The 23,353-nt window shown below is 32.9% G+C and overlaps 1 protein-coding gene across 2 annotated transcripts in view; it reads left to right on the top strand.

Moving 5' to 3' along the window:
- The window catches only part of PRKACB (protein kinase cAMP-activated catalytic subunit beta), a 116,851-nt gene that overhangs the window by 30,735 nt on the left and 62,763 nt on the right, over positions 1–23,353 (top strand). Inside the window, exon 1 of one of the 2 annotated variants that reach the window (XM_010987145.3) lies at positions 19,188–19,467. The exons of the other annotated variant lie outside the window; for it this stretch is intronic. Within the exon in view, the coding sequence (XP_010985447.2) occupies positions 19,284–19,467 (184 nt within the window). The 5' untranslated portion in view covers positions 19,188–19,283. Of the gene's footprint in view, positions 1–19,187; positions 19,468–23,353 lie in introns of those variants that run through there. 2 annotated transcript variants of the gene reach the window in all.

The following is a 23,353-nucleotide window of genomic DNA, read 5'->3' as shown; positions in this document are numbered from 1 at the left end:
CTTAGCTGGAGTTTCTAGGGGAGAATCTGCTTCCAAGCGCATTCGTATTTTGGCAGAATCCAGTTCCTATTGATTATAGGACTGAGGTCTCTGTTTTCTTGCTGTCTGTCATCTTGGGGCTGCTCTTACCTCCTAGAGGCCCCTCTCTGGTCTTTGCACATGGACTCTTAATATTTCAGAGCCAGCAGTGGTTCAGTGACTCCTTTTCATGCTTGCAATCTGACAACTTCTTGTCCTGGCTGTCTTCTGCTTCAAGCTAGAGAAAGTTCTTTGCTTTTAAAAGCTAATGTGATTGGATTTGGCCTGCCTAGATAATCCACAGGAACCTATTTTAAGGTCATTAATTAGTAACTTTAATTATATCTGCAGAGTTTCTTTAGCCATATATTATAACACTTTTACAGGTTCCAGAGAATAGATGAAACAAACGGGGTAAAGGGGAGTCTTCTGCCTATCACAAATCCATTGTTTAACTTTCAAGTATGATTTTTGAACTAAAGTGGGAGATTGTGTTTGCAAAGGCATAGAGTTAAGAAAAGGCAAGTTGTTCTCAAGAAATGGCAGTTAATTTAATAGTATTATTGCTGAGATATAAATTGGTGAAATGGAGCCAAATGGAGGCCTTCTTAAGGTTGGCAAAGGTTTGGTTACTATGCCAAGGGTTGGGATTTTGTAGGCCATGGGAAGTTACTTGAGTATATTTTTCTTTGGAATAAATAAGATTGTGTTTTAGAAATATGGTTGTGTTTTATTAATATGACAAATACAATGAGAGTCAGAACTAAGACATTGGGAGTTGGCAGAGAAGAGGAAGTACAGAGAGACTGACCTTTGGCATGTGTATCAGACTCACAGTCACCGTTGAGAGGAGGATTTATTTAATAGTTTATGTAAAATTAAGTTGTTCTTTCTTCCCCTGGATAACCAGAAATATAAAATAGTGGATAACATATGCATATAATTAAAATTTAGAATGCAATTATGTGTTTCAGACTCATATCCACCTCTTTTTTTGAAATCTCCAATTTTTTGTCCAACAAAATCTTTATTACAACATTCTTCCAACCTCTTTCTTCTTCACTCTTCCTCCTGTTAGTAATTGGAATCACTATTTATTAAGCCGAAAACAGGTAATATTTTTTTGGTAACTTCCTTTTGTTTATTCTCTAGGTTCAAACTATTGGCCAATCTCCTGTTTCTCCAAAATATGTGAAAAATCTGTCCATCTCTCTCTCTCTCCTCCCACTGTCGAGGTTTAAGTGGCCGCCATCTCTTGCCTGGGCTGTTAACAGTAGTCTTGATGGTTTTCTCTGCTTCTATCCTTACCCTTAGACCGTTTCCCCATCCATTCTCTGCCCGGTAGTTGTACTGTTTCTGCCTCTTCCTTCTTTTGGGTCTTTGATTCATTGTTCCTTCTTCCTGGTGTACTCTTCTTCCATCATCCCTTAACTTGCTCTTTATATTTATACTTTAGGTCTTAAAACTCAACAGAAAGATCATGTTCCTCAGACACTTTTGACCTCTCTACACAAAGCAGCCCTCTTCCTGCTATTACTTTCTATCATATCTTCCCTTATTTTCTTCTTTACATTTCTTAATGTGAAAAGGAGAGTGGAGAGAATAGAGCATGTCATATTTATTCTTAACTCTAAGCGTTTGTTCATAGAGTTTTAACTTCTTGAATTACCCTTGTTACTTTTTCTGGTCTACCTAAATCCTACTTAGCCTCTAAGACTCTTCTCAAATTTCACATATTCCATTACATTTTCCTCAATACCTAGTATACACTGAACTCCCCTTTCTACTCTTGACGGGTCTTTTGGTGCATGAAAATTTCCTTATCCTTTAAAGTCCTTTAAGCTGACCATACTAATAGTCAAGGCTGTTAGAATTCTAAAATGGTCAAATTTTATTATTATATTTATTGCGGTGTCTTCTGTATAGATCAAGTGGCTGGAGTTCTTTGGTATGTGAGAAGTATTTCACAAATGTGTTTGGGTTAGTGTATCAGTAGGGCTATTTTGTTAAAAATTCTTCAAGAACAATTAATCATTTGCCATAAATGTTTAATTGTTCCTAGTGTATTACTGAACTAGTTTACTGTGTCTGACTATGATACAAATGTAAGTTTTGTCCTTTTTTGCCTCTGTTTTTCTTATATTTGATAGCTATACACAGCAAATTTAGCTCTTATTCTCTGTTGGACTATGACTTCTGAAAAGTTGTTTCAAGAACGTATTGAATAGTCTGTAGTGACTCTGTTTCTATCTGGAGATTTATTAGTTTAAGAGTACCTCCAGTGAAAACATTTTATGTTTTGAATACAATTTAATATTTTCTATTTTTATATCATAACATTATATTAAAGATAAATATATGTTTAAATGGGAATTTTTTATTTAAGGACAACTGATTTGCAAAATTTTTTATTATGCAGACAAAAGGCTTTGCCCAGGACTGTTCATAATCTAATCTATTTTTTATTAAAATTATTTTCGTAATATAGGTACCTTACTTTTTAAAAAGCACAATTTTAAAAAGGACGTTTTGGCATACAAGATATATTGTACAGTGTGGGACACAGAGAACTGATACCGTTCATATTTTAAGAGCATTATTTCCTTGATATCACTGCATAAATTGACTGTTATGGCACACTCACTGCTTTCTCATAGACATACTGCAATATTACAACACAATATTTTAAAAAAATCTTGTTTGAACCATTTGGTTGTTTGAATGCTTCCAGTGTCTAGACATTAAAAAATGATATTGAAGTATAGTTTGACCTTCCTTAATCTAAGTAAATGGTAGTTGTGTAGTTATTAATAAAATATGTTAATGTAAAACCAGTCTGCATTTTTATAATATTTACAGTTTACAAAGCCATTTCACTTACATCATCTTATTTGAGTTACACATAAAACCAGTGATAATAGTCAGGGAAGGAATTAATGATCTTATTTTACAGAAGAGGACGCCAAGGATTATAGAGATAACTGACTGGTTAAAAAGTCTCATAAACCCATCTATGGGTTCAGCAAGTATGACAGATCCTGGGTTCTTTAAAATACTCGGTGTGTGAGGAACCAGTTAATTCAAAGAAATAACAAACTTAAATCCAAGTCTGTGGTTCTTCCCATCTATAATATTCTCTTCAAATCTATTCAGAACAGTTTTAAGAAAAGTATTATCTATCTATCAGCAGTTTTGTTTAATATTATCAATATACCTACTATTATTCAGTGTTTAAGTGGATAATCAGCCAAGATAATGCAAGCTTCGACATCTTTTTTCCTGTATCTTTTGATCCTGGGTATTTATCAAACAAGTTTCTGTCATTACATTTGTTATTTCCTAGTACAGATGGTCCCCTGACTTGATGATGGTTCAACTTACAATTTTTCAACTTTATGATGAAGCAAAAGCAGTATGCATTCAGTAGAAAGTGTACTTCAAATTTTGAATTCTTATATTTTCCCAGCCTAGTGACATGCAGCTACAATGCTCTGTTGTGATGCTGGGCATAGGCAGCAAGCCACAGCTCCCAGTCAGCCACACCATCATGAGAGAAAACAACTGATACACTTACAACCACTCTGTATCCATACAACCACTCTGTTTTTCACTTTCGGTACAGTGTTCAGTAAATTACATGAGATATTCAGCACTTTATTATACAGTAGGCTTTGTGTTAGATGATTAGGCTAATGTAAGTGTTCTGAGCATGTTTACGTTAGGCTAAACTAAGCTAGTGTGAAATACATTTTCAGGTTATGATATTTTCAACTTAAAATGGGTTCATAAGGATGTAACCCCATAGTTGAGAAAGATCTGTAATTAAAAAATTTAAGTCATTTTGACATTTTTCACAGAGCTAGAACAAAAAAAGTTAAAATTTGTGTGGAAATACAAAAGACCCCCAATAGCCAAAAGAGTCTTGGAAAAGGAGAACACAGCTGAGGGAATCGGACTTCAGACTATACTACAAAGCTACAGTAATCAAAACACTATGGTACTGGCCCAAAAGATAGACGTACAGATCAATGGAACAGGATAGAAAGTCCAGAAATAAACCCATGCACTTATGGTCAATTAATCTACGACAAAGGATGCATGAATATATAATGGAGAAAAGACAGTCTCTTAAACAAGTGGTGCTGGGAAAACTGGACAGCTACCTGTAAGAGTGAAATTAGAATGTTCTGTAACACCATCTACAAAAATAAACTCAAGATGGATTAGATACTTAAAATGTAAGAACAGATATTATAAAACTCCTGGAGGAAAACATAGGCAGAACACTCTTTGACATAAATCACAACAATATTTTTTTTCGAACCAGCTCCTAGAATAATGGAAATAAAAGCAAAAATAAACAAATGGGATCTAATTAAACTTAAAGCTTTTGCATGGCTAGGGATACCATCAACAAAATGAAAAAACAACCCACAGGGTGGAAGAAAATATTTGCAAATGATGCAACTGACAAGGGACTAATTTCCAAAGTATACAAACAGCTTATACAGCTTAATATAAAAAACAAAACAAAACAAAACAAACAAACAAAAAAAACAAGCAACCCAGTCAAAAAATGGGCAAAAGACATAAATAGAAATCTCTCCAAAGAGGATATCCAGAGATGGCCAACAAGCACATGAGAAGATGCTCAACATCACTAATTGTTAGAGAAATGCAAATCAAAACTACTGAGATACCACCTCATACCAGTGAGAATGACCATCATCAAAAATTACACAAACAGTAAATGCTGAAGAGGGTGTGGAGAAAAAGGAACCCTCTTACACTTTTGGTAGGAGTGTAAATTGGTGCAGCCACTATGGAGGACAGTATGGAAATTCCTCAAAAAACTAAAAATAGACTTACTGTATGATCCAGCAGTCCCACTACTGGGCATATATCCAGTGAAAATATAATTCAGAAAGACAGATGTACCCCAGTGTTCACAGCAGCACTATTTACAATAGCCAAGACATAGAAACAAGCTAAATGTCCATCTGCAGCTGACTGAATAAAGAAGTTGTGGTGTGTAAATGCAATGGAATACTACTCAGCCATAAAAAGAATAAAATAATGCCATTTGCAGCAACATGAATGGACCTGGAGGTTGTCATTATAGGTGAAGTAAGCCAGAAAGAGAAAGAAAAATACCATATAATATTGCTTATATGTGGAATCTAAAATAAAAAAAAAAAAGGACACAAAGGAAATTATCTACAAAACAGAAACAGACTCACAGACATAGAGAACAAACTTATGGTTACCAGGGGAAAGGGATAAATTGGGAATTGAAAATTTGCATCTCTTGGGGAATGATGGAAATGTTAGCTATTTTGATTGTGGTAGTGGTTTCATTGGTGTATACATCTATCCAAAGTCATCAAATTGAAGAAAAAAAATTGTAGGATTGGTGTCTGGCTCACGTGAGCTGAAGGTGCTCTTCATAAGCCAGTGAGATATTGCTATTCAGAACATGGATTAAAGCTCTTGACCTTTCTTGCCTTCAGTCCATCCGTGAAGATGTTGATTCAGCTGGACTGGTCACACTCACCCAAGCCTGGAACAGCAATTGGAGCCCAGCTTCCCTACCAGCCTGAGCAGCAGTTGACCCAATAGGGCGAGTTTTCTTAACAGAAGTTCAGCTCTAAATTAAAAACTGCCCTTGATTGTCTTTTTAAAAAATTAAGTCATCTTGTACCTCCTCAGTAAGCCCTGAATCAAATATATGGCTTGGTGAAATCACAGGTTCGAATAAATACTAACATACAGTAACTCCTAAAAATACTTCCAACTGGGAAATTTAAATTAAGAAGTTCATATTAAAAAATAATAATAATAATTTGAAATTCTTTTCACCATAAGCTAATAAGGGATAACACAGTTTTGGCCTATAGATACCTCAGGAACTTTGGTCCCATAAATTTTGATTGTTCCTATTGTCCAGTTCTGTCCAATAGAACTTTCTGTGATGATGGAAATGTTCTATATCTACACTGTCTAAAAGGTAGCCCCTAGCCACATGTGGCTATTGAGCCCTTGATATATAGCTAATGTTATCGAGAAACGGGATTTATTTTATTTTTGTTGAACTTAATGAATTTTAATTTAGATGACCACATGTTGCTAGTGACTACCGTATTTGACAGTGTGATCCAGACTCAAACATCTGAATAAAGCAGTGTAAAATTGTGAAAGAAAAATTACAGAATGTCTCTTTTGATGTAGAACATATGTTTTGAATAGTTACATTACATTAATATATCAAGATTCAAATAAGCTTCAATTTCTCTTTTGATGTGGAATATTAAAATACTATCTTAGTATCTTGTATTAGTTTATTGTATTCCTGAATATTTAGCAAAAATATAAGCTTCTTTAGATTGTCATAAATTTAGATTTGTGTGCTCTTAGGCATTATAGGTAGCCTAAGAATGAAAAACATGGAGTACAGTTATGAAATTTTGTTTATATATTTGAAAATGTATCAGTTCGCCTGGTGTGGAAGCCAATTCCATATTAATGATGACACCATCTTTGTTATTATTATTAAAATAATAATATTAATTATTGTAGTAATACTAATAATGTAGTAATTATTAAATTTTATATAAAAATTATGTTTTTCAAGGAAAGTGTGCATTTAATTTTTTTTAGTTGCATAAAGTACAGTAACAAAAGTACTACAGCATTACTGTGGGTTTATTTAGAGGACATGTTTGCTAATTTTACACTAAGATCAAGGTGGAGCATATTGAAAGTCTAGTTGTACTTAAAATATTTTTTTTATTTGTAAATTGCTTTTTATTAAAATAAAAAGTGGTGAAATTGGTTTCTAGTTCCAATTAAGATGGAATAAGCACATGTCACTCTATCTCTCCTGCTGATTACACCTAAAATCCTTGAACAGAGCACATAATGTAGTTACGGGAAGACTCTGAAAAGTAAATAATAGGAAGCAGTTTGGGGTTAGAAATCCAAACTTGAAGAAAGATGCAGTAGTGAATTTTCTTGTTTTTCTGTTTTCCCCCACATCTCCCAGCTTAGATTCAAGGCAGTCTGAATCCCAGAACTGAAGCTTCTTCAGGAAGGAAAAGGTGAGGGAAATTCTGTTTGTTGTTGTTTTTCTTAGTCCTGTCTCTAGGTAAGGCACACTCTTTAAACTGCACTTTTGTGGCTGTGGTGGGAGCAACAGTGACTGCACAGCTACCTAAAACTCTGAGACAGAATAACACGGCAGAGGAAAGAGGGGATTAATACAGAAGATCAGAGGAAATTTTCTAATGTAAACAACGGAAAAACAATCATTAAAAAAAGAATAGAGCTTTAGGACCTGTGGGATGATGTAAAAACACCTAATATATATGTCGTTGAAATTATGGTAGGAGAGGAAAGAAATTAATGCAGAGAGAAAAAAAGACATACAGCTGAAGGCTTCCTAAATTTGGCAAAACACATAAATTTACAAGTTGAAGAAGCTCAGTGAGCACAAAAAAACCACACCCAAATATATCATAATTAAATTACTAAAACCAAAGATAATTCGTCACAAGCAGTCCTGCTCTAAAAGAAATGCAAAAGGAAGTTGTTTAGGCAGAAGAGAAGTGATACCAGAGAGAAATTTGGAACTTCGCTAAAGGAAGAAGAGCAACAGAGATGGTAAATATCTGGATAAATAGACTGTATTTCTCTTGTGTTCATTAAAATATGTATCATGGTTGAAATAAAAAATTATATAACATTATCTTATGAGGTTTCCAGTGTATGTAGATGTATATACATGACAACTGCAATATAAAGGGGGAAGACTTTAAAGGGAACCAAATGTTTGTAAGTTTCATTTGTAGTAGTAAAATTTTAATTTTAAGTAGACTGAAAACTGAAGTATGCATATTATAATCTCTAGAACATCACCAAAAAAGAAAAACCAACTATATAAATATGCAGATATTCAAGTAATCCAAAAGAAGGCAGGAATTAGGAAGCAGAAGAATGAAGGAAGAAGGAAAGAGACTTCTGGTTTTAGCTCTGACATATAACAAACCTGGAAGTCATCATTCCTGTTTTTACAAGAGCAGCCACCAACCTGAAATCTGGAGAGAGGCAAATCCAGAGAATTGCAGCAGAGATCTGGTTACCAGTAGAACAGAAGCCACTGGAGCCATAAATTGTTAAGAAAAACATTTAAAAGGTAATTTTGACAAGTTGCTGGAGGTTGAGTATGGACTTGAGTGAGAGTATGAAACTCCTGGGAGCAGCAGTCTTAGGAAGGCTCTTGTGGGTTTCACTTCCAGGAACCCCATCAGGTTCTCAAGATGAAGATCCTGGGGAAGAAACTCCTTGTGGCTTTTGCAAGAGGAGAGAAGGATAATCATTGTGAAACATGCCCACAGCACTCCCAACCAAGGTCTACTCTCTGGGGGAAAATACATTACCAGAGCCATATTCCAGTTTGAGTAGGACATCTGTCCTTCTCCAGCCCCTTCCAGCCTTCCTATCTTAAGCAGAGGGAAGCTATCTCACTGGAGAAATACCTGTGAAGTTCACATCCTAGAGACATAGGCCAATTAAAAAAAGAGAGAAATTTATATCTAAAATTATAGCATGCTTTTCCTCCCCCACACTTTACCTTCATACCAACAGCAAAAAGAAAAAAAAAAAACTATGCAAATATGTAGCTATATAATGGAGCTCCAGTATAAGAACAACAGATTATGGCTAATAGCTACAAGACATGGACTCTCTCTGAGGAGTACTGAGGGAAGCCCAGAGTCAAAACAAGATTACCAGAGGAACTTGAAGCTTCTGACACCTACAGCAAACATTAAACACAGCCACCTCCTGGCCAGATTAACAAATCCACACAGTAAATGCCTGTTTCCCTCTTTTCTTATTATCCAATGCTACGTGGTAAACTTTCAACAAAAAAAATTAGAAAGCATGCCTAAATGCAAGGGAAAAAAAAAAACTGAAGAGACAAAAGTAAGCATCAGAACCAGACTCAGATACTGCAGATGTTGGAATTATCAGATAGGGAATTTAAAACGACTGATTAATATGTTGAAAATTCTAATGGTAAAAGTAGGCAATATGCAAGAACACATAAATAATGTGAGCAGAAAGAAACTCTAAGAAAGAATCAAATGGAAATGCTAAAAGTAAACACTGTAACAGAAATAAGTGCTTTTGGTGGTCTCATCAACAGATGGATGAGCACACAACACAACTGAGGAAAGTATCAGTGAAGTTGAAGATAATTCACAAGAATTAGGGGATAATTTTGGAAAGCTTAATTGGAATATCAGAAGGAGAAAGAAGGAGTAAAAGAAATATTTGAAGTAAGAATGGCAGAGAATGTTACAAATTAATGACAGACATCAAAATATAGGTTCAGGAAGCCTAGCTAAAAAGCACCAAGCACAATAAATACCAAAACAACTGCACCTGGGCACATCATATTTAAACTGCAGAAAACCAAAGACTAAGAAAATCATGAAAGAAGCCAGAGGCAGGATGGAAAAAACCTTACTTACGAAAGAGCAGACTTCTCATCACCATTCAGGCAAGAAGAGAGTGGAGTGAAATATTTAAAAGTTGAAAGAAAACACCCCACTAAACTATAATTAATTCTTTATCCAGTGAAATTATCCTTCAAAAGTGAAGGACAGAGACTCCCAGACAAACAAAAACCAAGGGTATTCATTATCAACAGATTTGTCCAGCAAAAATCATAAAGAGTTCTTCAGGAAGAAGGATAATTATATATGTTAGAAATTTGGATGTACATAAAGAAAGGAAAAGCATCAGATAAGAAAAAATGAAGGTAAAATAAAATCTTTCTTATTTGTCATTGATCTAAAAGATAATTTTTTGAAGTGATAATAGTAACAGTGTACAGGGTGATTTTAGAATATGAATAAATGAGATGAATTACAACAGTGTCATAAGAGGAGAAAAGACTTGGAAATACATTATTATAAGGTAGCTGCACTACAAGTGAAGCAATATAGTGTTATTTAAAGGTGGACATAGTTCAGTTAAAAATGTGTATTGCAAACACTAGGACAAACATTGAATTCTAAAAAGAAGTATAATTGATACATTAAGAGAAGAGATTAAATAAAATCATAGAAAATTTCAATTAAAATTAGAAGAGGCAGAAAATGTCAGGAAGAAAAATGCAACAAGTAGACAGCAGTTACATAGTGGATATTAATCTATGTCAGTAGTCAGGTTAAATATGAATGGTATAAATACTGAATTAAAAACAGAAATTTTCAGAGTAGATTAAGAAAAAACCAGACCTTTATATACAAAAAAAAAGAAGACCCAATTATGTGTTGTCTGTAAGAAACTCTAAAGAATAAGGTAAAAAGGAAATAAGTGGAGAAAGTTATACCATACTACCATACTATCACTAACCAAAAGGAAGCTGGAGTACCTATATTAATTTCAGACAAAGCAGATTTTAGAACAATGAAAATTATGAGGGATACAGAGGGACATTATGAATGATTTGGTGGCCAGTTCTCCAAGACTTAACAATCCTAAACAGAGTGTCAAAACACATGAGACAAAAGCTGATAGAATTGAAAAGGAGAAAAAACAAATCTACTATTACAGTTGGAGACTTCAGCATTTCTGTTTCAGTAATTGATAGATCAAGCAGACAGAAAATCAGTAAGTATGTAGATGACATGAACAACACTATCAGTCAACTTGATCTAATTAACATTTACAGAATATGCCATTTAACAACAGAATCTGCATTCTTCTTTAGCTCACATGGATTGTTCACCAAGATGGAGCACATTCTGTATAAACCACACCTTAACAAGTTTAAAAATAGTACTCGTACAAAGTATATATGCAGATCACAATGGAATTAAACTAGAAATTGATAGCAGAAAGTAAGCTGGAAAAATTCCCAAATGTTTGGAAATTAATTAAAGAACATACTTCTGAATAATACATGAGTCAAAGAAGAGGTCTCAAGAGGAATTTTAACATATTTTTAACTAAATGATAATGAAAATACAGTTTATCAAAATTTGGGGGATTTAGGAAAAGCAGTGCTTAGAGGGCAGTTTATAACCTTCAATGCATATACTGAAAAAGAAGGAATATCTAAATTCACTAAAGATACTCATGGCAAATAAGCATATGAAAAGATGCTTAACATTATTTGTCATTAGGGAATTGAAAATTAAGACAACAATGATATACCACTATACATCTTTTAGAATGGCTAAACACATACACACACAAAACTGACTGCCAGTTGTTGACAAGGATGCAGAACAATAGGAATTCATTTTATTGCTGGTAGTAATGAAATGGTACAGCCATTTCGGCAATTCCTTGCAAAGCAAAATATAGTCTTACCATATAATCCAGCAGTCACACTCCTAGGAACTTATTGCAATGATTTAAAAAACTGTCCACACAAAAACTGCACATAGAAGATTATATCAATTTTACTCAGATTCCCCAAAACTGGAAGCAACCAAAACATCCTTCAATAGGTGATGGATAAACAGACTGTGGTACATCCATACAATGGAACATTATTCAGTGATTATAAAGAAATTAACTATAAAGCCACAGAAAGATATGTATGAATTTTAAATGCATATTGCTAAGTGGTAGCAGTCTGAAAAGGCTCCATGGAGTGTGATTGCAGTTAATTGACATTCTGGAAAATGCAAAACTCTAGCTAATGGTAAAAAAGGTCAGTAGATGCCAAGGATCAGGGAAGCACAGGGGATTTACTAAGGTGTATGATACATAACTATCGTGTATGATACTTAATTGTGGATACATGACATTAAGTACTTGTCCAAACCCATAACACTTAAAGTATAAAGAGTAAACCTTAATGTGTGCAATTTTTTTTTCAAAAATCACTTAGTAGGTTGAGGAATCCAAAAATAAAATACAAATGTGACAAAGCAGTCTAACTGTATTACAAATGTATGAAACAACTTCACCGAAGATGATATGATAAGTGCTGACCTAAGTAAATTTGGACGTAAGTGGAGTCTGTAAGACCAGAGGCAAAAGAAAACTACGTAGTGTTGTTCTCTAGTTGATAAAGTTGCTTCCTATGGGGAAATAGTTTTTAACTGTATAGGTACACAGTGCTGGTATTGCCATGTGCGTATACTGAAATTGAACAAGTAAGTAAATGGATAGTGGATGGTAGAAGCCGGGTTTCTCACTGTTGAAGTGGGAGTTTTCTGATATGAAAGGAGAGGAAGCTAAAATGAATCATACAGCAGTGAATCAGAGTTGGAGATACCAGGAAGAACTTATGTTTACCTTATTATAGATACAGATGGTTACATATAGAAATAGATATGAGTATATATTCACATTAGTATACACATATATTTCTTTGTTCTGACAGCTGAGAGGGCCTAGAAGCAACAACACCTCAGTAGCAGCAAGCACATCTAGTTCCAAAGTCTTGATTTCTAATACCATTGTCCAATAAAAGGAACTAGGGCTGCTTGGAGAAATGGCTAATTCTAGGACTGGGGTAGTAAGTATAGAAAATGTGCATGGGCCATTTTGTAGTGGTGGGAAATAACTAAGTGCTCCAATACGCGTGCATATGCGTGTGTGCACACAGTTGTATATCAAAGGGACATAGAAGGCAATTGAAAGAGTTTCCAGTGGCCAAAGCTTGATAATTTGAGCAAGAAAATGTAGTATTGAATTACAGCCCCAAATTTTAAAAAATATCTGTGGGTCCATACTGATGTAAATAAATGATTAGATAGATAGATGATAGATGATACATAGATAGATAGATAGATAGATAGATAGATAGATAGATAGATAATAGATGATAGATAGATAGATAGATAGATAGACAGACAGACAGACAGACAGACAGATAGATAGATAGATAGATGAATGAGACACATTGCCCACGCAGAGAATTTCCACTCTGCTTTCAAGGAGGTAGAGTATAACTCCCCATTCCTTAAGTATGTGCTGGGCATAGTGATTTCATTGCACAGTATGGAAAGGGAGAAAGAAAAGTAATTATATAGAGGAGACACTTGACAAACACTACCTCAACCAGGTGATCAAGATCAGCATCGACAATGATAAGTCATGATGATAGTATATACCTTTGATATAATATGATATAAAAAAAGACACTTAACTTCTGTTTCCTCTTCTCAATAACCTATAACCCCAGCTAATACAGAAAAAAAAAACACTTCACACAAATACCAACTGAGGGGTACTCTACAACTTACTTGACTAATACTCCTCAAAATTGTCAAGGTCATCAAAACAAGGAAAGTTTGAGAAACCATCACAGCCAAGAAGAGCCTAAGAAGACATGAGTATTAAATGTAATGTGGTATCCTGAATGGGATCCTGCAACAGAAAAAGGATATCAGGTAAAAGTTGAGGAAATTTGAATAAACTTTGGATGTTAGTTGACAATAATGTATCAAAATTAGTTTATTAATTGTACAAATATACCATACTAATGTAAGATGTTAATAATGAAACTGGGTGTTGGACATATGGCACCTCTCTGTACTACCTTTGCAGTTTTTCTAAACTCTAAAACTATTCCAAAATAAAAAGTTTAACAGAAAGTTCCATTTTATATAAAAGTCTTGAAAATGCAAATTATATTATCAGAAAGTATAAGTTGCCTAGGGATTTGGAATGGCAGGAGGGAGAGATCATGAGGAGATATGAGAAAAGTTTTGAGGGTGATGGATATATTTATTATCTTGAGTGTGGTGATAGTTTCACAGTTGTTTTTGCATATCAAAACATCCAGTTGTACACTTCAAATATTTGCAGTTTACTGTACAGTAATTGTATTTATTAAAGCTTTCAAAAAAAAAAAGATGGACAAACAGAAAATAACAAAACTCAAAGAAAATAGAGGCAGAGTAGAGGGAAGATAAGAGCAGGAATTAATGAAATTGAATACAGAAAAAATGATAAGAGAAAATCAATGAAAACAAATGGTAGTTTTTTTAAAAAATAAAAACTTAGAATCCTTTAGCCAGACTGACCAAGAAAGAGAAGGCAAATTATTAATATCAGGAATGAAAGAGGGTATATAACTACAGATGCCACAGACATTAAAGGGTAATAAAGGGATGTTAGAAACTATTCACATGAATTTCACAACTTAGTTGAAATAGACCATCTTTTGAAAGACTCAAACTACCAATATTCATTGAAGATGAAATAGATAACTGAATACTACTGTATCTGTTGAAGAAATTGAATTAGTATTTGTGGCCTTTCAAAAGAGAACTACAGGCCCAAATAGTTTTCCTGACAAATTCTACCAAACATTTCAGGAAGAAATGATACTAGTTTCTTGCATTCTCCTTCAGAAAATAAAAGACAGAATACTTCCCATCTTGTTTTATGAGGCCATCCTTAATCTGATATCAAAATCATGCAATGACAGTACATAAAAATAAAACTTTGACGCAATATACCTTGTAACCATATACAAATCTTCAGTAAAGTATTAGTAAATTGAATCCAGTGATATAGAAAAAGAATAGTACACCAAAGCATTTTATCCTGGGAATTCAAGGTTGATTTCATATTTGAAAATTAATTAGTAACTGTAATCCACCATAATAGTAGACTCCAGAAGTAAAACCATATGATTATTTCAATAGATATTGAAAAAGCATTAGATGAAAGTCAACATCCCTCTGAGATAAAAACACTCAGCTTACTAGAAATACAAGGAAACTTCTTTCTCTAAATAAGAGGCATCGACAAAAAATTTCTACAGCTGAATCATAATTAATGATGAAAAACTAAATGCTTTCTTCCTAAGACTGGGAATAAGGCAAAGATGTTCACTCTCACCACTTGTTTTACATATTAGTGGAAGTTCTAGCCAGCGCAATATGGCAAGAAAAGTAAATAAAAAGCATAGAGATTAAAAAGGAAAAACTTAAACAAACTGTATCTGTTCAAAGAGGGCATGATTGCCTACACAGAAAATACCAAGAGATCTATAAAAAGAAACAGGTTTCTAAAAGTCATAAATGAGTTTAGCAAAGTTGCAGTATACAAGGTAGGAATATAAAAATAAGTCATATTTCTATATACTAGCAATGAACAATTGTAAACGTCTTTTAAAGTACCATTCATAATAGCTCCAATTTAAAAAAAATACATACTTAAGTCTAACAAAATATGTACAAAGTCTGCATACTGAAAACTATAAAACCTGATGAAAGAAATCAAAGACCCAAATAAATGGAAGATATAATGTGATAATGGATTGAGAGATTCAGTATAGTTAAGATACCATTTCTCTCAATGAATATAATCTCAAAAAGTCCTAGCAAGATTATTTTTGTGTAAATAGACAAACTTATATGGAAAGGTTAAGAAACTATAGCCAAAACAATTTAGAAAAAGAAAACAATGTTAGAAGGCATACAGTCAGATTTAAGAAACCAAAAAGCCTCAGTAACCAACACAGCATGTTATTGATGAAAGAACTGACACATAGATCAGTGGAACAAAATAGAAAATCCAGAATAGACCCAATTTTTGACAAAGGTGCAAAGACAGTTCAATTGTAAATGGATATATAAATTGTGGTAAATCCATACAATGGAATACTATTCAATAAAAATTTAGAAAACTATGAAACACACAACATGGATGAACCTTAGTTATTATGCTGTGTCAAATGAAAGAAACCAGTCTTATATGGTTGAATCCATTTAGTAAAGGTATGAAACCATTTATAACATTTTGGGAAAGGCAAAATTATTACTCTAAAACTTTATTTGAAAGCTGGGGTCATGGTCATATCATTTGCCCTCCACACGGAGCAAATATATTATTTACATGTCAAATATGCTTCTGTATTTTTCTTTTCTTTAACCTTCAACTCTAAAGTACATAGTTCTACTTGGCTCCAATATGATTGTAAGCTTAAATGTGGACAATGAAATTGAATGGCTGTAAGCTGACCATCTGAATAAAAACATTCTCATAGCAGATTCTCAGACTCTGGGTGGTATATCCAAGCCAATTCCATTTCCTACTATCCTTTTATCCCTACCTCCCCATCCTTGTTTGACAAATACTGCATTTGGAAAAATCTTTACTTGTGGTAATCGTTGTTTAGTACAAGAGAGCCCTGATCTAGGAAGTAGAAGATATAGATGATTTTGGGCAAGTCACTTAATATTTATAAGTTTGTTTTCTCATCTTAAAATAGGAATAATAATACTGGTCCTGCTTACTTCATTTGTAAAGATCTGATGAACTGATGGAAACCATTTTGTATGTTGTAAGTTACTTTGTAAGTGTAAAATATCATTACTGTTATTAAACATAAGAAATAAACCAGTAGTTTGTGATCTGGAAATCAAAAGTGGGTCAACTCTGAAAAATTTTATAATTTCTAAAAATAATGCAGAATGAATAATAAGGACTTTATATAACTTCAGAGTTGATTACTCTCTAGTTTTATCATACATTATTTTGGCTATTAATAGAATATAAGACATGTTATTACAGCAAATTTTGGATACATGGCTAGACATCTTAGCACAAATCCAAGTTCTGAAATATCAAGAAGAATAACAAGTAATATATTTCTTAAGATTAATTTGAATTATGAAGGAATTCATTTTTCGTTAAAGCTGTAGTTGTTTCTTTCTAGCAGTAGATGCCAGTAGAGTTCTTCTTTTTAATAAAAATCAAATTGCCTAAGTACTTCCATAGCAACCGCTTCTTGGTCATGTTACTATATATAGAAACATTGCTCTGAGGACTAAAGATTCTACTTTCTATAAGGACTTTTTAACAAATAAAAAGCAGTTTTATTGAAGAAAAATGTACAAATTTCAAAGGTAGTGTTTTCTAGATACTCGCCTAGTGAAGCTTACTCTTTTCTCCTCCCCTTCCTTTTCCTCCTCATCCTTTTTCTTATTTTCTTGTTTGGCTATAGTAATTTTGTTATAAGGCTTATACATTGCTTTAAATAAATTAATCTTAGTGTTCCAGTTAGAAGTCTGGAATACCTGTACTGAACTCAAGCAACATTGAATATAAGTCTGGCTAGACATGTAAAAATGAATATTGTGGGACTGAAATATTAGGATTAGTTTGTAGTTTTGGCAAAGGATTACCATGAGTGTAATATTTTGGGGAGGTTAATATGTCAGAGATAAGTGATTGAAAAGAGTTGCTGGAAGCATGGAAAACAAATTATTTTAGAAATTCACATTTGCCCTAGTAAAAATGAAACTCAAAGAATAGATAAAATTTAGTAACTCACTGAATATAGAGAAAAAGAAGTTAAATAGCATTACTTCTATTGCTGTTGTGTCTGTATATGAACAATTGGGTGACTGTTGGATAATTTACAAATATGGTCCTATCATAAATAAAATTAGAACATTTTCAAGTGTTTGATGATTCTATTTAGACCATTAATTTATTAAAAATGAGTACTTCGACATATATTTATTGAGTATGTAATACATGCATTGCATTTATGAATTCAAGTAACAAAACTTGAGATATATATTTATAAACAAAAATTTTAACATAAAATTATAAGATCATTGGAAACAGGAGAGAGTAGTTTATTTTTCTAGGAAGTTTATGGGGAACTTCAGTGAAGAGGTGACATTTTTAGTGTACCTTGAGGATGAATAGAATTTCTCCCAAGAAAGCAAGTCAAAGAATTCAGGAATTTTATCCACTTAGGCCCATACAGAGTCAGTTCATACTCTGTAGATGTTTATGAAAGACTGAAGACACCTGTTCAGTGTCTGTTTTGTATAAAGTCAGATGTTAATAAATAAATTGTCTGATATTATATACACACATTTATCAGAAAGCTACAAATTCAAGAAGTTTGGTTTTGGAGGTACTGTTGCCTATTTGTTTAGATTGATACTAATTTTATTACACAAAATAAAATTACACAAATGAGCTGTTATTTGGCAAAATCATTAGTCCACGTTTCCTCTGTGTGTGTGTGTTGTGCCCTAATTTGATTACATTATTATTCCTATTTATTTGTCACTGTTTCTATTTATTCTGTTTGTTAAGCAGTAGGCAGGAAATCTTGACTAAGATTTTTTTAGATAGATTTTTTAAAAGATTCTTCCTTCCTTCCTTCCTTCCTTCCTTCCTTCCTTCCTTCCTTCCTTCCTTCCTTCCTTCCTTCCTTCCTTCCTTCCTTCTTTCCCTTATTTAAAGCTTCCAAAGAGAACCCCACAAATTTCTAATCCTTTAATTAGCGTCAGAAAGCAAGTACTCAGAATCATTGTTAAATGTCACAGGTTACTTTTTTCGTGCCAGTGGACAATTTACTTTTAACCGAAGGAGTGGTTTCTAACTGAGAACCCTAAATCAGGGATCAGGTAAGCAGTAGTCCTCAGAGTTAACTTTAAAAACTAACATGTCTCAGTCAACTAGAAGGATTTTTTCCCTCTCAGTTGAAATTTCTTGCTGTGGCTGATTTTATATAATTTTAAATCATTTTTTTCAATATTTAGAATGTTTTAGAAATACTGCAGCTAGGTGCTTGTCAGCAGGTATGTTTGATAAGCAGTACTGACATAGTAAGTTTTTATAGTTCCTGTATGTTTTAAAGTCAAAGAGTTAGCAAGTTTGAGTTCTTTAAGTGCTAGTTTGTTTTTTTCAGTTAAAAGTTATGTTGTAAAATTTTTTCCAAGTGTTTTGTAATATCCATTACAAACCAGTTTTTAATGAAAAGTTAACAGTTTATAAAGATGCATAAAATCTATATGTAAGCTGATTTCCTGAAAAAAAAAAAACCACAACTTTTTTAACATATTATATTTAGAGAGTGGTGTGGTCTTCAGTTGTTTGCATAGGGTTGTAATACATGTTTAACTAGTTTTCCTTTTAAAAAATTGTTTTCAGCCTACTATCTATATATAAAGCTTTGTATTTAATGCTCTCATTAACCTGTGTATTAATATTAAAAAACTCTTAAACATAGAGCCTTTTAGGATGATATTACAAGTCTTTAAAATTTTCATCTCTAGTTGAGATAGAGTTTTGCTAAGAAAGGCTCAGTAATGTGCTGTTTTATATTAACAGGAAACAGAACAGCAGTAGTGGTTAGAATACCCTGCAAACAGGAAGTTTGACACATGCATAGCTCTTAGCTTCTGTGTTAGAAGTTGTTGAGCTCCTTCTGAAGATATTCTCAGTTACTTTAAGTTAAGTGTAAATGCACGTGAATGGCAGCTTATAGAGAACTACCCTGTAACCAGTATACAGGTACAACTGCTCTTCAGAAATTGGAAGGTTTTGCTAGCCGATTATTTCATAGACACTCCAGAGGTACTGCACACGATCAGAAAACAACTCTGGAAAATGACAGCCTTCATTTCTCTGAACATACTGCCTTATGGGACAGATCAAGTAAGTTTTTTTATGATACATTGTAACTAGAAGCTTAAATACTAATTGGAGTTTTAGAATCAAACACAGAACTATGTGGTTTTTTTGTCTTTTTATGATTTGCACAAGGATATTTTGCGAGATGAAGTGGGAAAAAATCCACAAAACTTGATTGCAAGTTGAGCTGACTCATGTAGTTCATTGTTTTATTTTAAATATGATTATTTAAGTTGAATATCAGTGGGAAGTTTTTCTATAAAATTCTTACATCATCTCTAGTATGTGTTACTGTTTCTTTATTTTTATTTTGTTTGTTCTTATGTAAAAGTGAAATGCCTACATTTAAGGAAAAAATGGTCAGCTTATTTTTTTAAATTAAGTCTTAGATTTGTAAGCCTTAAAATTAAAAAGGGGCAAAAGGACTCTTGAATTTATAATTAAATTTTATCATGTTTGCCATCTTTTATTTTTAAATGTATGTGTCAAAGTTACTTCAGTTTTGCAAGCAGGATTTCTAATATGAAAGCATAGTATGATTATTCTTTGTGAAATATTTGTAATGTTATAAATATCAGAAGCTTTTATAATTATCTTACTTATAATTATGGGGGGAAGTTGTTTACATGCATCACATTCTTTCCAGGCATGTTAAAATGTTTGTACTTACTGCTTTGGTAAAATGGTGATACGTAATGATTTTTTTGTGACATGCCCTTTAAAAGATAAATTTCACATGTAAACAATACTGGTACCGCCATTCCACATCTCACCTTGGACCGTACCTTCCCCAAGGTATTTTTGTCTGTCTGATTACAGGAACAATAGAATTACTCTTGGTACTCTTGCCCTTTTTAGTGTGTTTGATCACAAAATAGCACTAGATTTTGCCTTTCTGTTTATATACTCCATAGCAGTTAAGGAAGAAACTCAGTTTAAAAAAAGCAACCAAAAAACCACGAATGGCTTACAAAATTGACTCCTTGGTTTATATAGTAACTTCATAGTTCCACAGAAGCTAATTTGAATTATTTTTTTTATTGCATCAGAATTTTTGACCTTCTTAAAGCTATTTTAGGGAAAAAGTAAAGAACATATATTTGTGCAACTCTTTTTTTCACTTTAGAAGTTTTGGTTTTTTGTAATTAATCCTTACTACATAGCAAGTTGATGGATGAGAAATCTTAGATATCTTCAACGTAATGAACTGTTGAATATTGAAGCAGTAGTACGTTATTAAAATTTACTATGCAATAAAAGTTTGCTATTCATTCTATTTGTTCTATTCGGTTAAATCGCAGTCTCTTAAGGTCTTTTGGGATCATTTTTATGCATTTAAAAGACCTTTTAATTAAACATTTGATGAGGAATGAGGACAGTACTGAATTAGTTTGTTTCACTGATGCCTGTTCCTACAAATGTAGGTGTTTTGTAAATGTATCTCGGATCAATGAATATCATGGGCTTTTAATAATTAAAGTTATATTTGAACTATACTCACCATTTAAAAAATGTGTGGGGTTTATAACGTTTTCTGAGACACATTTTAAATTCTAGCAATTGAAGATAATATGAACTATAATTTCTTTTGAAAAAAGCACACTGGTAAGATGCTGTTAACATTTTTCTTTATTGTGATGTCACAAGATACAATAAATAGAATTATTGTACACAGTGAAATTAGGTGCAAACCCTGTAGCCTTTCAAATAATAGGCATAATATAAGAAGTATTTAATGAGTAACTGAAATGTTATTAATCAAGAGTTCTTCCACTTTCTCTTTCATATCCCCAAATGTCAAAATAGACAATAGTTTTATATATGTAGTGATAAGAATGGTAAGTATGGAGTTCTAGTTTCCTACTAGGGAATGTGTTGATATAGGGGAGAAAAACAGTGATACAACAGAAACAGAGGAATGCTTTTGTTTCAGAATTCCAAGGTTTATTTTTGTTGTGAAAACACAGATTTTTACTCATTTATAATGTGCGTTATGGAAGGAGTTTTGACTATTTGAAGTTTCCATACAAACCACATTCTTCAAAGCTACTTAAAGCAGTTTACTTGCATGACTTGTTTGATAAGAAAAAGGAATGTAATACCTCCTGATAATAAGCTCTCTGAATATCCTTATTCCAAAAGTGCTATTTAAGAAATCAGCTAGGCACAGAAACTACGTGTAATTTTATAAAAATTGGATTGTGAAGTATTTAGTAAAGATTAATTACCAATTTAAGCATGTATGAAATATAACAACTTTAACCCAAGTTACTTTCTTCTCCAGTGACATTAAATATAGGAACAAAGAATAAAGAGGCCACATAGTGGTTTCCAGGTGCCTTAAATGTGTTTTATCTTTCACTACTAAATTAAGTAACAGGAATTCCTGTTTGATAACATAAATATTTAACAGCTGATTCCATGCACATGTAAGTACATGAAGTTCAAAACAAAAACTTGGAAATGGAATTCTGCTTTTTATTCTCAGAATGAATGGGAGTATTGACATTCATTGGGCTCCTGTTCCAGCAAATTTATTATGGTTAGCTTTTAAATCTTCCTTTGATCATATATGGTTTGTTGAGTTATACAATGCTGAACTGGATGGAAGTTTTGCACATTTTAAATCTCGGACTTTATACATTTAATGAATGTCTAATTACAACATTTTAAGGACTGAATAGATGAATAACTTCAAACAACTTACCTATTCCCCTTTCCCATAAATTGACAGCTTATTTCTCTTGTGGATAAAAATCCACATTCCTGAAACTATATTGAACAAAAGGGCAGTTTTGTACATGGACTTCTTCAGGTAGAATTAGAGTTCAAGTGGTTGTAATAGCCTACTCTGTCTAGTCAGTTTTACCTTTCAAAGGCTCATACAGTCTTTAAGGCAGTTCACATCAATACTTACTTCTTAGTCCACTAAATCTGTATCATTGTAACTTCTAAGCTAAAAGACCTTCCACATTATCTTTTTATTTACTTTTTCCATCTGTAACTATACATAAGCTTCTTGGTAGTAATCAATTTTTATTCATTTGGCAAACTTTTTTGTGGATTTACATTATCATAGCCTATAAACTAGACTCTGGGAAATAGTAAGGTTTAGTTCTTACCCTCAAAAACAAGAGTAGGAAGAGCAAACATACAGACAATATAATATTCCTGGCATAGTAAAATGGTTGCTTAAAAATATGTAAGTAGTTTACTGTGGGAGCTTAGTGTAAGAAGAAATTAGCACTGAAGAGAAGATGGGACCTTCAAGTATACTGAATGAATTGAATTCTGGGACTCAGAGAAGGAGGAAAAGATTATTTTATTATAAGAAAATAACATACACAGATATGTGAATATATGAACATTTAAGATTTACTTAAAAGATAAGATGTTGCCTGGAAAGGCAGTCTGGATCAGACCTCTGAAAACTGTATTAGATATTCAGAATTTTGGACTACATTCTAATAAGCAGTGGGGAGCCAATGCAGTTTTTTAAGTGGAGAATAATATATAACGCAACCTTTGCTAAAAGAGCCTAAAGAATTTTAACTAGCATGATAAAGGAAAAGTTAACTTGTTTATTCTACTCAGGGAAATACATATATCTACTATACATTTTCTACTGGAGCTGGGCACTTAACCAGAACTCACACTTTTTCTCAGGACTTCTTTTTTTTAATTGAAGTATAGTTGAGTCACAATATTGTTTTAGTTTCAAGTGTACAGTGTAGTGATTCAGTTATTTTGCAGATTCTATTCCATTATAGGTTATTATAAGATAATGAGTATAATTCCCTGTGCTGTACAATAAATCCTTGTTGCTTATCTCTTTTATGTGTAGTAGTTTGTACATGTTAATCTCGTAATACCCCTAATTTGTCTCCTTCCCCTTCCCTCTCCCATTTGG

This window comes from Camelus dromedarius, chromosome 14, assembly GCF_036321535.1.
Source record: "Camelus dromedarius isolate mCamDro1 chromosome 14, mCamDro1.pat, whole genome shotgun sequence".
Classification (NCBI taxonomy): Eukaryota; Metazoa; Chordata; class Mammalia; order Artiodactyla; family Camelidae; genus Camelus; species Camelus dromedarius.
The sequence above is the reverse complement of the archived record's forward strand: the minus strand, read 5'-3'. Positions and strand labels throughout refer to the sequence as shown.